The sequence below is a fragment of the Nilaparvata lugens genome, chromosome 2 (genome assembly GCF_014356525.2).
Source record: "Nilaparvata lugens isolate BPH chromosome 2, ASM1435652v1, whole genome shotgun sequence".
Taxonomy (NCBI): Eukaryota; Metazoa; Arthropoda; class Insecta; order Hemiptera; family Delphacidae; genus Nilaparvata; species Nilaparvata lugens.
This window is the reverse complement of record NC_052505.1, coordinates 14,204,937-14,220,046: the sequence shown is the minus strand read 5'-3', so window position 1 is coordinate 14,220,046 and position 15,110 is coordinate 14,204,937. Positions and strand designations below refer to the sequence as shown.

Sequence of the window (15,110 nt, the reverse complement as noted above, 5' to 3'; positions counted from 1 at the left end):
TGTTTGTCGGGACCGTAGACGACAACCAAACTCCTCGCACGCTCACGACAACTAAGCTTCCCTCCCTCTCTCAGGAGCTCAGTTGACGCCGTCAACCAATGCCCTCGAAAGTGGTTTTAAAAGGAGCTCAGCTGACGGGGAGCTTAGTTGGCGCGTTCCCATCATAGCGGATAGCGCTATCCTTTTCTAGCTCTGCGACGTTGCCAGATCGGTTTTTTAACAATGTAGAAATATAATAATTAATCAACAAAATAAATATCTGATCTCAATAATTATGAAAATTTGTTATTTATAATATTATTAGAGAACATATTTTCTTGGCGAATAAAATATTATTGATTATTCTAAACAAGAATAAACAATCAATGTTGCATCAGATATACCGGCATGAGTCAAGTAATTTGTGTTTTCAATTTTGACGAAGTCTGTCTGGCGACTGCCGGTCATGGATGGAATATACTGAATAATCATTCTCTGTAGAAGGCAGTGGCAAGTTGTTCACCTATCTTCCTTCGCCTCCATTATAACGTGACCGGAATATACTGAATTACAGAATAGTCATCTTTTGTAAAAGGCAGTGGAAAGTCAGAGAACCGGTATCGTTGTTCTCCTATCTTTTTACACCTCCATTATAACGTGGAGCTGACTATTCAATTCAATTAAATTTTCCTTCCATCCATGACCAGTCTTTACACTGGATAGATTTCGCCAAAGAAATTAAAAACACAAACGTTCATAAAATTTACACAAACTATCGAGATGGCATGTCAAAGAGACAAATAAAACGACTGATCTCCTCTTCACTCAAGGAATAGAGTGGAAGTTTGAGGAGTTTATCTCGAAGCACATTTTTAAATTGTTTATCTTCCAATTCGCGGAGACACAATGGGAGCCTGTTGAATATTTTCAGGGTGCGAATTGGAAAACTGTTGTGTGATCTGGCCAATCGCATAGCCCTATAGTCCTAATTCTTCAATCTAGGCATTCTAAGGAATAATATCAGAACACACCACTTGAGAAGCTAACTCTACTTTATGAAATATTTCAAACTATGTACAATAATGTTTTTGTGAGAGAACGTTCAAGAGCTTTGGGCTGCTTCGGCCTTGTTTCTTTCGGCAGTCTCAGTGGCTGTTTTCAGTTTTTCTGCAATCTCAGCAGATTGGCGGCGATTGATCTGCGCTCTCAGGTAGGTCAGTGGGTAGACGGGCATCAGTCCAGACAGGCCTGCAAAAAGATACATATATTCATGAATTTACTTAGTTTTTCAAGTTACTAATAACGAGTGTTTCATTAAGGACACAACCCAAAGTTGAATTAGATGGTTACTATGACGTGTTTATTCTACAATGAAGACCACATTATAATGGTTGTGGAGAAAGATAGGAGAAAGGAGATAGCAAAAAGAATAGCGTTATCTGCTTTATAAATGATAGACAAGGATAGTAATACCTATGTTAAAAAACACTGCCATTATGTGTAGTCATTATGGTTGTGAGACTTGATATTAAGAGTTGGTACTACTAGAGTCGTTGTCCGTTTGTGAATTAGTTGGTTTGTATGTTCGACGATAACTTTTGATCGATTTTATCAATCAATTTCAAATTTTCAACACTTATTCTTTGAACCATTATACTCATCTAGTTCGTTAGCAAACTGAATTTACTTACTCCTTTGTTCTTCTTAGGGATATAACAGGATGTAAATTTCTAGAAATATAGCTAAAACATTAATATTTTGAAATATAGCTGAAAAAAATATATAAAGCTCACCTAGAAGTTGAGCAATAGGTTTTGACAGTGATGCTCCTTCTCCAATCCAATATAAAATTCTCTCAACGTTTAGAGCGACCAATTTCTCGTTGTATTTGTTAGGCAATGGATCATAGCTGCCGAGCTGTTCAATGGGATGGTCACGTTCTGATCGATGTGCCTGGAATTAAAATGGAACAAGAGAAAACAAGAGAATAGTCTGTTATTGTTGTTTGCAACAATGTTTTGTCAAAATACAAAATTGTAGTCACAGCACAATGTGAGCAGTGAACATCCATATATGGTGCCGTAATTTAGGCTTCTTAATTTTACAGGGACCTCTATCTGAATAAATTAAAAGTAATCGTTCAACCTTGAGAAATTATAATTATGTAAAAAGAAAGTACTAACCATTGATACAACTATGTGATAAAACGGCCGATTTGCACACCCATATCTGATAAAACGAATTGCTTTTTCTGCATGCGGCACATTTTTCCCACCGCCACTGGCAGGGAACAATTTTGGGAACGGATACTTAACTCTCATATTATTACAAAATTTTTGAAACAATCAGTAATTTTTCAATTGGAAATATTTACTTGAAGCTTTTATTTTTGAGGTAACTTAACCTCAAAAAACTAGACCGGACACAGGATTGGAGCAAAAACGATACGATAGTCGATGGTACGTTTATCTCTATCGATATTTCCTGTAATATGCAATATATCGATACTTTCAATTATAGAAATTCATCATTGGCCTCAATCGTAAGGAAATTTATTTATTTTCTTGACGGGTTCTATTGAAAGAAATTATGAACCATTTTTATACAGATTGATGAAAATTTCCCAATATTCTGGGGGATACAGCTTTGGGGGAACAGCACTGTAAGTTTGTATGCTATCAAAGATATGACTGCATTCTAATATTACAACGTAGAATTGATCGATTGGTCTTTATTTGCATTCATACAGGGTAGAGTAAGAAATGTACTCACTGGAATGAAAGGTTTATTTATTTCAATATGCATTGTCAAAAATGTCATTCGATTATAATATGTGACTATCCGAAACTGATTTTTTCAGTTTACTTCAGATTAGAAATAATGGAATCCTCGACTGGTGTTTGTAGTGGTAACATATGATCAGCTGATTTTGTTAAAATCTGCAAGCAGCCAGCAGTATCGCAATTTCGCAATGGCTGTGACAGTGTGTGTGTTGTGCGTCAGTTCGTTGGTTTCTGTTTTTGGATTGCGTCTGTATCGCTTCATTTGAATTTGTTTTTGGTTTATCAGCAATAATTTATTACTTTATACAACAACGAAAAGCTAAAATAAAGAACAACATGGAATATTGAAAACTATGTGGGAAAGTTTCATCAAAATATTTCCAGTGATAACTGCAGAACGGTTGCTTTGGGTCAAGTACTGTACTAGAAAATTCTGTTTTCAAATATTGAAAACTATGTGGGAAAGTTTCATCAAAATATTTCCAGTGATAACAGCAGAACGGTTGCTTTGGGTCAAGTACTGTACTAGAATGCTTTTAAATTCTATTACTAACTGTATGTAACACTTTATGTTTTAATATTTATTAAGGGTTAATATTTTTTTATTTCAATTGTAACTTAGGTCAATAATAATTTGAAAACCTTTGTAGCTTGTAGGCTACGGAAGCCAACCTCATCAACTCCAGGCTCGGATATTTTGCTTATAACCAATATTATTATTAAAAAATTTAGGCTACTTCAAATTTTTCACTTAATATTAACACAAAATTAATAAAGATTTTTAAATGTTATGCCCCAAATTTGATCGGTTCTGATATCAACAATAATTCCACAGCGTAATTATGTTTAAAATTTTAGGCTTCAGGAAAACCCACATCTATTACCGGTAAGCCTACGGTCTTTTTGCTAGTTATTCTATCTTTATAAATTCTCTTCTAAGTTTCAAATTGATAGAATTATTGAATTAAGAAGTGGTCACTTAATTCTTAGTATAACTCTCAGTCTTGTTTCTGTCAACTTTTCTTATTTCTTAAATTTCAAATTTGAAAAGTCATTCATGTTGGCCAATTTTCAACTTAGCCTACCAACTATAAAACTACAAACTACTATCTTCAACTACAAAATATAACTTCAACTACGAGCATTTAATTATTTCAAGCTATTCCATTAATTTTTTTATGATTAAATTGTTCTAATATTTTATATCTCATTTATATAGACATTTTAAAATATAGAGGACTAAAGATAACCCAGTGACTCAAATAGTTTTAGATCTAAGAACTCAGTCTCTTAGTGCCTATATTTAATTTCTTGTCTTGCTCCTAATTAATAATTGTAAACCCAATAAAAAATCACCTATAGCTGACTTGAATTCTACATAAACTACATAATTAATTCGTTTTAAATTCTCAGTATCTTTTACGTGTTTTTACAAGACTTTATGTTCTGACTTGATTAAGTTGTTTGGCTTTTTAGTAGATTATCTGTATGTATATAATGTGTCTAACCACAGACCCTAAATCCCAATTCCGTTTTTACTGCTAACCTTTTTATTTATTATGGTTAATCTAGCATGCTAGTGTTGAAAGCCTCCAATAAATGTTGTGTTTATTTATCATGCTGAAAACAACCACAAGTATTCAACTGTCTCTCTTTTGTTCATTCTAATTCTTTTGACACATTAGATCTTTCCTAATGTAGTAGTTCACTGTTATTATTCTAGGCGTGTTCCCACATATCAGTGTACGTGTCTAGTACACATTAAAAATATGTTTCACATAAGTTCTATTGATAAGAATATTCTCACACAACTTGTCGTAGGCACTGGTACTAAAATGTGGGAATCCACCTGAACCCTATAAACGCCCTTTCTCTTGGCTGCTCTAATACCCTAAATTATTTTTATTAGTCTTTAGGCCCGCCGCAAAGTAGACTTACGCTAATCCACGAAAAGCAAACCACGCCGTGGGATGTTTTGTAAACCATTGCTAGGCTTCTCTAGACATCTGTGTAATACATGCGATGAATAATCCACTTGTCAGCTGATTGATTATGAATAATTCTATATAGCAAGGGTTTACAAAACATCCCACGGCGTGGGTTGCTTTTTGTAGATTAGCTTGGGTCTACTTTGCTGTCGGCCTTAGGCCCTGAAATTGAAGATAAGTTCCACTGTCATAAGTTTTGCAAAAGTCTTGATATAATATAGGGATAGGCTATTTTTTTAGTTTTATCAATTAATATCGGGGGCATCAAGCTTCACTCAAAAGTACAATGGCTTATGCCTCATCCACACTTGGCAAGTGCGTACAAATGATTCGAGGTTGAGACCTGGTTCAAATGAATTTTGCATCATAAATTTACTGTTATCCAAATTTTATCAAAATCGTTAGAGCCGTTTTAGAGATCCGTCCAACAAACAAACATAAATTGCTCACTCAATAGAATAGGATTGAATAGCCTACTAACTAAAGATCATTAATTTTACATTCTCATTTCAACATACAGTATAAGTATTAGGCCTTGCCTACTCTTGAAATATCTAAATTAACAGTTTCTACCTTTTCTGATTTTATGACATTTTACCCCATAATTAGGATTGATCAATCACTTTGGTGTTGATTGAATGATTCAATTTTATTCTATTATTAATGTTGTCATCTTCAACCATGTTTTTTAATTTTCTCTCTTCTATCATTAGATATAATTAAATTAGACATGTCTATCTTGAAATAATAGACATCACCATAATAGTATCATAAGACGATGAATTTTCTGTTATTACTTGATTATACTTGAATCTTCTGTCATTATTTAATATTTATATCCTCTTTTTATTTAAAGTTTCAATTGTTCCCCAAGTAAATATCATTAACATCATTAGAAGTAAGTTAGGCCTATATTTAATTTAAATAATAAATCCTGTATCCTTAGAAATGTAAAAATGAAGCAGTTACTGAATTAATCTATGTCCATCAATGTATCTTCTTTTTGTGGTTTTTTTTACATGTCAGAGAATTTAAATCCTTCAATTATTTTACTGCTTAAGTCCTTCATGGAGTTGAAACTGGAATAGTCATTGTCTCACATGCATCTTAAATGCTTTTTATTCTCTTTCTGTCTTTCTTTTGTAAAATATATGTTGCTTTTCAAATCTTTGTACTGTCCAATTCCATTCCCACCCAATAAGGCCTACCTTTATTATTCAATGGTACAAGATTCAAGATAAAATAGTTTTCAATAATGAGTGAATTAAGCTATTAATTTTTGTTTTGGAAATTGTCCAGTATTTCAGATAACTATAACTATCATTTTTCCTATTCCAAATTAGATTATATTTTAACTTTCATTCACAATCCTTTAATTAGGATTAAGCTTTTCATGGCTTGTTTGGACTTGGATCTTTTATCATTATGAATAATATTCGTATCCTCTAAAAACCTTTGACCTAGCAAAACTTTCATGATTTATTATTGTATGACTGCATTTTAACTGCAGTTCCTGTACTCTTTCTTCCAGTATTGTAAGCGATCATTGTTGAAAGTATCAAGAGAAAAAATACAAAAAAGAAACAAAAGAGAAAAAAAAACAAAAAGGGAAAGAAAAAAAAGAGAAGAAAAACCAGAAAAAATAAAATGAAAAGAACAAAAAAGAAAAAGAACAAAAAATAAAAAAAATTTAAAAAAAATTGAAAGAAAAAAGTTATTCCTGGAAATTTGAGCAATTGTGATAACTTTGTAATGTTCATTTCTTCCACAATTCATGTTAATGATTGTATAAAATTAATATGTTTCTGTGAAACATGCATCTTGAATGCTAGAATAATTCATTGTTATAAGATAGGCAACTTTTTCACTACTCATGAACTTCATAAATATGAAAATGATATAGTCAGTGTCTGACATGCATCTTAAAAGATTTTTTCCCTTGGTATATTATTTATTTTGTCAAAGATAGCTTTGTCAAACTCTGTTAAACTACTTAGATCCCTCCCTACCCAATTTACTTTATTACTTAATGGTAAAAGATTCAAGATAAATTAGTTTTCAAAAATGACTGAATTATTAAAATTAATGTTGGAAGTTGTCCAGTATTCAGGATAAATCTAACTTACCAAATTTTAATTTACCATTTTTCTATTCCAAATTTAATTGAATTGAATTCAATTTAATTATTTTTCTATAAATAATTACATTCGACTTTCATTAAAAATCCTTTAATTAAGATTCAGCTTTCATGCCACTTGATTAGACTTGGATCTTTCATCATTATGTAATTTTCATATCCTCTAAAATCTTTCCCCCTAGCAAATCTTTCTTTCCTCAATCATTGTAAGCCTGCATCTTAAAAGAAGTCTCTCTACTCTTCCTGTTAGTTGTAAGCAATCATTGTTAGAAGTATCAATAGAAAATAAAAAAATTAAGAGAAAAAGATAAAAAAAAAACAAAAGAAAAGAAAGAAAAAACAAAAAAGAAAAGAAAATAAAAACAAAAAAGAAAAGAAAAAAGAACAAAAAAGAAAAAAAATAATTAAAAAAATTGAAAAATTAGAAAAACAAACAAAAAATGAATGAAAAAATAAATTATTTGTGGAAATTTGAGAAATTGTGATAACTTTGTAATGTTCATTTCTTCCACAATTCATGTTAATGATTGTATGTATAAAATTGATATGTTTCTGTGAAACATGCATCTTAAATGCTAGAATAATCTAGCATTAGATTATTTAGTACAATTTTAGTTGTACTTATGCCGGCAGTGCCAAAATAATGACAATAGTGTGCTAAATATTAGGCCTAGTGATAAAAATGTTGTTATGTTATGACACTTGTTTTGTTTATTTCTCTTTTTCTTTCAATTTTGTTCTATTGTTTGCACATTGTTGTCTCTTTGTGATATTTTGAAGATGTAATTTGTTTTTGGCAAATAAATCAATTCAATTCAATTCAATTCAATCTATAGTTATAATGTAGACAATTATTTCACTACTCTAGAAATTCATGAATGTGATGTCAATATCTGACATGTATCTTAAATGCTTTTTTCCCTTGGTATATTATTTATTTTGTCAAATACAAAAAAAAATGAAGAGAAAAAGAACAGAAAAGAAAAAAGAAAAAACAAAAAAGAAAAGAAAAAACAGAAAAGAAAATAAAAAACAAAAAAGAAAAGAAAAAAGAACAAAAAAGAAAAAATAATTAAAAAAAATTGAAAAATTAAAAAAAAAATGAAAGAAAAAATAAATTATTTGTGGAAATTTGAGCAATTGTGATAACTTTGTAATGTTCATTTCTCCCACATTTCAAGTTAATGATTGTTTAAAATTAATATGTTTCTGTGAAACATGCATCTTAAATGCTAGAATAATCCATAGTTAAGATAGGCGACTTTACTACTAAGGATTTTCATAAATGTGAAAATAATTTAGTCAGTGTCTGACATGCATCTTAAATTGCTTTAGTCAGTGTCTGACATGCATCTTAAATGCTTTAGTCAGTGTCTGACATGCATCTTAAATGCTTTAGTCAGTGTCTGACATGCATCTTAAATGCTTTAGTCAGTGTCTACATGCATCTTAAATGCTTTAGTCAGTGTCTGACATGCATCTTAAATTGCTTTAGTCAGTGTCTGACATGCATCTTAAATGCTTTAGTCAGTGTCTGACATGCATCTTAAATGCTTTAGTCAGTGTCTGACATGCATCTTAAATGCTTTAGTCAGTGTCTGACATGCATCTTAAATGCTCTACTTCACTCTCTGTCTTTCTTTTGTAAACGATAATGTAGCTTCATTTATCTTTGTACTATCCAAACCCCTTCATACCCAATTTCCTTTATCATTTTATGGTACAATATTCAAGATAAATTAGTTTTCAAAAATAAGTGAATTTTCAAAAATAATGTTGGTAATTGACCAGGATTCAAGATAAATATGACTTACCTCTTTCCTATACCAGATTCACTCGAATTGAATTCAATTCTAATGTTATCATTACTATTCTAATCATTTTTCTCATTACATTTGAATTTTATTTTCAATCCTTTAATTAGGATTAAGCCTTTCATGGCACTTGATCAGACTTGAATCTTTCATCATTATGTAATTTTCATTTCCTCTAAAATCCTTCCACCTAGCAGATATTTCCTCAATCATTGTAAGCCTGCATCTTGAATGCAATCCCTCTACCCTTCCTGTTAGTTGTAGAGCAATCATTGTTTGAAGTATCAAGAGAACATAAAAAAACAAAAGAGAAAATAAAAAAAATAAATAAAAAAAGATGGAAAAAACAAAAAAAAATGAAAGAAAAAATAAATTATTTGTGGAAATTTTAGCAATTGTGATAACTTTGTCATGTTCATTTCTTCCACCATTGAAGTTCTCAATGACTGTAACAGAGAAATTGTTTCTATTTCATGCATCTTAAATGCACCTATACTAATCCATAGTCATAAGATAGGCAACTTTTTCACTACTCAGGAGCTTCATGTATGTGAAAATGACTGTCATTGTCTGACATGCATCTTAAATGCTTTTGATTCTCTTTCTGTCTTTCTTTTGTAAAATGTATGTTGCTTTTTCAATCTTTATTATTCAATGGTACAAGATTCAAGATGAATTAGATTTCAATAATGTGTGAATTAAGTAATTTAAAAAAATTTGGAAATTGTCCAGTATTTCAAATAATTATAACTATCATTTTTCCTATTCCGAATTAGATTAAATTCTAACTTTCATTCACAATCCTTTAATTAGGATTAAGCTTTTCATGGCTTGTTTGGACTTGGATCTTTTATCATTATGAGTAATATTCATATCCTCTAAAAACCTTTGACCTAGCAAAACTTTCATGATTTATTATTGTATGACTGCATTTTAAATGCAGTTCCTGTACTCTTCCTTCCAGTATTGTAAGCGATCATTGTTGAAAGTATCAAGAAAAAATACAAAAGAGGAAAAAAACAAAAAGGGAAAGAAAAAACAAAAAAGAAAAGAAAAAACAAAAAAGAAAATGAAAAGAACAAAAAATAAAAAAGATAAAAAAAAACAAAAATTGAAAGAAAAAAAAATATTCCTGGAAATTTGAGCTATTGTGATAACTTTGTAATGTTCATTTCTTCCACAATTCATGTTAATGATTGTATGTATAAAATTGATATGTTCCTGTGAAACATGCATCTTAAATGTTAGAATAATTCATTCTTATAAGATAGGCAACTTTTTCACTACTCATGAACTTCATAAATGTGAAAATGATATAGTCAGTGTCTGACATGCATCTTAAATGCTTTTTTCCCTTGGTATATTATTTATTTTGTCAAAGATGTGTAGCTTTGTCAAACTTTGTTAAACTACTCAGATCCCTCCCTATCCAATTTACCTACTTTATTACTTAATGATACAAGATTCAAGATAAATTAGTTTTCAAAAATGACTGAATTATTAAAATTAATTTTGGGAAATTGTCCAGTATTCAGGATAAATATAAGTTACCATTTTTCTATTCCAAATTTAATTTAATTCAATTCCATTATTATTCTATAAATAATTACATTCGACTTTTATTCACAATCCTTTAATTGGGATCCAGCCTTTCATGGCACTTGATTAGACTAGGATCTTCTATCATTATGTAATATTCATATCCTCTAAAATCCTTCCACCTAGCAAATCTTTCTTTCCTCAATCATTGTAAGCCTGCATCTTGAAAGAAGTCTCTCTACTCTTCCTGTTAGTTGTAAGCAATCATTGTTAGAAGTATCAATAGAAAATAAAAAAAATGAAGAGAAAAAGAACAAAAAAGAAAAAAGAAAAAACAAAAAAGAAAAGAAAAAACAGAAAAGAAAATAAAAAAACAAAAAAGAAAAGAAAAAAGAACAAAAAAGAAAAAATAATTAAAAAAAAATTGAAAAATTCAAAAAAAAATGAAAGAAAAAATAAATTATTTGTGGAAATTTGAGCAATTGCGATAACTTTGTAATGTTCATTTCTCCCACATTTCAAGTTAATGATTGTTTAAAATTAATATGTTTCTGTGAAACATGCATCTTAAATGCTAGAATAATCCATAGTTAAAAGATAGGCGACTTTTTCACTACTCAGGATTTTCATAAATGTGAAAATGATTTAGTTAGTGTCTGACATGCATCTTAAAATGCTTTAGTCAGTGTCTGACATGCATCTTGAATGCTTTAGTCAGTGTCTGACATGCATCTTAAATGCTTTATTCAGTGTCTGACATGCTTTGGTCAGTGTCTGACATGCATCTTAAATGCTTTAGTCAGTGTCTACATGCATCTTAAATGCTTTAGTCAGTGTCTGACATGCATCTTAAATGCTTTAGTCAGTGTCTGACATGCATCTTAAATGCTTTAGTCAGTGTCTGAATGCATCTTAAATGCTTTAGGTAGTCAGTGTCTGACATGCATCTTAAATGCTTTAGTCAGTGTCTGACATGCATCTTAAATGCTTTAGTAAGTGTCTGACATGCATCTTAAATGCTTTAGTCAGTGTCTGACATGCATCTTAAATGCTTTAGTCAGTGTCTGACATGCATCTTAAATGCTTTACTTCACTCTCTGTCTTTCTTTTGTAATTAATAATGTAGCTTCATTAATCTTTGTACTATTCAAATCTCTTCATACCTAATTCCCTTTATCATTTAATGGTACAAGATTCAAGATAAATTAGTTTTCAAAAATATGTGAATTATCAAAAATATTGTTGGTAATTGACCAGGATTCAAGATAAATATGACTTACCTTTTTCCTATTCCAAATTCACTCGAATTGAATTCAATTCTAATGTTATCATTACTATTCTAATATTTTTTCTCATTACATCGAATTTTATTTACAATCCTTTAATTAGGATTAAGCCTTTTACGGCTCTTGATCAGACATGAATCTTTTATCATTATGTAATGTTCATATCCTCTAAAATCCTTCCACCTAGCAAATATTTCCTCAATCATTGTAAGCCTGCATCTTGAATGCAATCCCTCTACCCTTCCTGTTAGTTGTAGAGCAATCATTGTTTGAAGTATCAAGAGAACATAAAAAAGAACAAAAAAGGAAAAAAAAGAAAAGAAAAAAAAGAGAAAAGAACAAAAAATAAATAAAAAAAGATGGAAAAACTTTGTCATGTTCATTTCTTCCACCATTGAAGTTCTCAATGATTGTAACAAAAAAAATTGTTTCTGTATAACATGTATCGTAAATGCACCTATATTAGAATAATCCATAGTTATAAGATAGGCAACTTTTTCACTACTCTGGACGTCCTCTTCATGAATGTGAAAATGACAGTTATTGTCTGACATGCATCTTAAATGCTTTTCCTCTCCATGTATCTTTTATGCTCTTTGAATCCCATCACTACCCTCTATTATCTAATGACACAAGATTCAAGACCAGTTTATTTATAAAAACGTTTCCCACAAAATTTTTAAAATTTTACAATATTTAATGTAAATTCACCTATATTTTAGTATCAAAATCAATTTGACATTATCTATAATAGACACAGACTTTTAAAAGTTGAAAATTTCAAACAAACTTTTTTCCCCACATTTAACATTTTCTTTTCAATTCCCTGATTTTTAATATAATACAAATCAACCCTGAATTGCAATATAATCCAATTATAATATAAAACACCTTTTAAATACCTATGTTATAATACTCCTTCCTAGGCATTCAAAAACTATTCATATGCATTGATCCTTGAAATTTTCTGTCCACGATCCTATCCCTATTTCTAATGCTTCCGCAAAACTAATGACAAACACTGTAAACGTCTTACTGGACCAAATTTAATTATATTCGGACTATATCAAGACAAAGCTTAGTGACCCTAGATCTGTTTTTCTACACTATTGGCTAAAGAAAAAGAAAATCATAAATTATTATTAAATATGAAATGAATGGTGATGCTATTTCTCGACTTTTTTGACATGGTTGTCAGATAAAATAAATTTATATGAATTTGGGAGAGGAATAGCACAAGGTTACCTTATTTGTTTCTCTCCCTATATGAACTACTTATTGTAAGAGTCAATAACGAATAAAGAAACAATAGCCAGTCAAATTTTTAGATTGAGTACATCATTTAATAATACTCGTACAATAATATTCTATAATACATTATTATAATAATACGGTGTTGCTGGATTCTAATAACACAAGAGGTTATTTTGCCTTTAAATTCTTTAAATTAATATCTCATCATAATTCTTCATCTTGTAATGCTTTACTTTTCAATTCTGGATATTTCATCAGTTGGTCTACTATCCTATTTTAGACAATAAATTGTTCATAACTCATAACCAAAATTTTCTTCTCTAATCTATTCTTCTTTTCGAATTTTATCTAACATTTTTGTTGCTTTCATGTGAAGATTAATAAATGTTTTTAACATGTGCGTGTCTTCTGATAGATGTTGAATTTTGTTTCCTGTACAAAAACATTCAGAAACATTTTTCAATTATTGAAAAATTTCAGTTTTGTTGTGTTTTTGGTCTTCTGATAGATTTTGAATGTTTTTTTTTTGTACAAAAACTTTCAGAAACATTTTTCAATTATTGAAAAATTGTAGTTTTGTTGTGTTTTTTAGCTGCAGTAACATTGATTGTTTGCTGTAAATTGTTAATGTTGTAAGTTTTTGGAAAATTGTAAATTTGTAATAGTTTTCTGCAATCAGAACACTCTTACTATCGTCTGATTGATATTTGGGGGTTTCTCGTGATCGACCTCGCACAGTCGTGATTTGGGTGGGCAAGGAAGCAAAGGAGCAACGTCTTCCCTTCTTAGTAGACTGGTCAGGCGGGATCCAACCTCAAGGAGATCTTTATGGGCACGGGCTGATTGCTGGCCGGCCGGCTCTGGTGTTGACAACTCTTCTTATAGGTCCTTGACAGTATAACCAGTGTCGAGGTGGTCCTATCTTCGGTGTTTCCGCTTTTTAGGGAAGGTGACAGGCCGCTGACAGGGGCTCTCGCGTCCTATGGAGAGGTAGAAAGTTGCTGACAGAAGGTCTTGCGTCCTAAGGAGAGGTCAGGGGTCGCTGACAGAAGGTCTCGCGTCCCTGAGGAAGAGAGCAGGTGCGTACAGACTTACACTCTGCTCCGCAAACGAACGTTAGGCGAGCAGTTTGCAAGATGATCGCAGGTCGCACAAGAACAGAACGCAAACAGAGCGCGAGCTTAGAAAGATTGTAGGGCAAACTAATCAATAGCTGCACGTGCGCGGTTAACGTTTTCGTTGGATCAGTTAAGATATTTGTGTTAAAATATGAAATTATCAAAATTAATAATTCATTAATAAAGAATTAATATTAAATAATATAAAGTTATAAAAACATGTTTAATAATACCAGGATATTAGCAGAAAAAGGGAGTGGCCGTAGTCGAGTGGATTAGATGCTGGCTTTGTAATCCAAAGGCCCGGGTTCGAATCCCAGCCAGGGCAAGATATTTTTCACGGGCCACTCCCGTGTTTCGGATGAACACGTTAAGCCGTCGGTCCCGGCTGCCTAAAAAGCAGTCGTTAGGTCTTGTCAGAGGCCCTGAAATTGATCAGTTGCGACCTGAAAACTCATGTTTATTATTATTATAGCAGAAAAAGCCGATCTCCCAACCAAGCATTTCACCTAGAAATTCTGGTTGGAATATTTTATTTAGTTTTGTCACCTAATTTAACTGGGTTGAACATTTCACATTTTGTGAGGTTATTTAATTGTTGTAGCTTATTGAAGTCAACAATAAGACGAGCGCACGATCATCTTGCGAACATATTGCAAACCTCTCGTGTAACGTTCATGATTGGAGCGTGTTCGTGGCGCGTATATCTGTACTCACCTTAAGGAGATATCGGGGGTTGCTGACAGGAGGTCCCGCGTCCCTGGGGAAGAGAGCAGGTCGCTGATAGGAGTTCTCCCGCCCTGAGGAAGGCTTGGAAGCGGAGTGGTGCTCTCTGTGATGCTAGAGGCTGATAGGTGGTGACTGAGAAAAAATTATGAACTCTATAATCTGTATGGACAATCAAGCATTGTTACAGAAATTGAGCTAGAATCCGTTGGTTGGGCCATATGGAACGGATGCCGGAAACCCGTACAGCACGCATGTCTCTGTATCAGCAACCAAGGGGATAAAGAAAACACAGCCGACCACGCATGATATGGTTAGATGACGTAGAGGCAGACCTTCAATCCTTGGGCATAAGAAAGTGTAGGCAGCGAGCACATGATAGAGATGCATAGAAAAGGCTTGTGGAGGAGGCCAAAGCTCTTCAAGGGCTGTGGAGTCAATGAGTAGTAGTAGGTGCTCTCTGAAGGAGTGCTGTGGCTGAAGCAG

General features: G+C 31.8%; 2 protein-coding genes across 6 annotated transcripts in view; one reads left to right on the top strand and one right to left on the bottom strand.

Moving 5' to 3' along the window:
- Nucleotides 1-1,013: 1,013 nt before the first annotated feature.
- Nucleotides 1,014-2,437, bottom strand: LOC111056628 (probable 28S ribosomal protein S16, mitochondrial). Its single transcript, XM_022344016.2, has 3 exons — nt 2,163-2,437; nt 1,773-1,932; nt 1,014-1,227 (listed from the first exon to the last, which is right to left on the bottom strand). Exons 1-3 carry the CDS (start codon nt 2,298-2,300, stop codon nt 1,082-1,084), a joined length of 444 nt encoding a protein of 147 aa, XP_022199708.1. The 5' UTR covers nt 2,301-2,437; the 3' UTR covers nt 1,014-1,081.
- Nucleotides 2,438-2,942: 505 nt separating this feature from the next.
- The window catches only part of LOC111056736 (probable aldehyde oxidase 2), a 95,730-nt gene continuing 83,562 nt past the window's right edge, over nt 2,943-15,110 (top strand). For 2 of the 5 annotated variants that reach the window (XM_039420615.1, XM_039420618.1), the window contains exon 1: nt 2,943-3,177. In XM_039420615.1, the coding sequence (XP_039276549.1) occupies nt 3,116-3,177 (62 nt within the window). In that variant the 5' untranslated portion in view covers nt 2,943-3,115. Of the gene's footprint in view, nt 3,318-15,110 lie in introns of all 5 variants that reach the window. The other 3 variants (XM_039420614.1, XM_039420616.1, XM_039420617.1) reach the window with 2 other exon arrangements.

Bases quoted from the DNA above. Each gene is read 5' to 3' on its own strand.
- LOC111056628 (XM_022344016.2), bottom strand. From the start codon at position 2,300: ATGAGAGTTAAGTATCCGTTCCCAAAATTGTTCCCTGCCAGTGGCGGT. The intron at 1,933-2,162 runs GTTAGTACTTTC...TTTTAATTCCAG, and splicing joins ATCACATAGTTGTATCAATG to GCACATCGATCAGAACGTGA. The intron at 1,228-1,772 runs GTGAGCTTTATA...ATCTTTTTGCAG, and splicing joins ACCTATTGCTCAACTTCTAG to GCCTGTCTGGACTGATGCCC.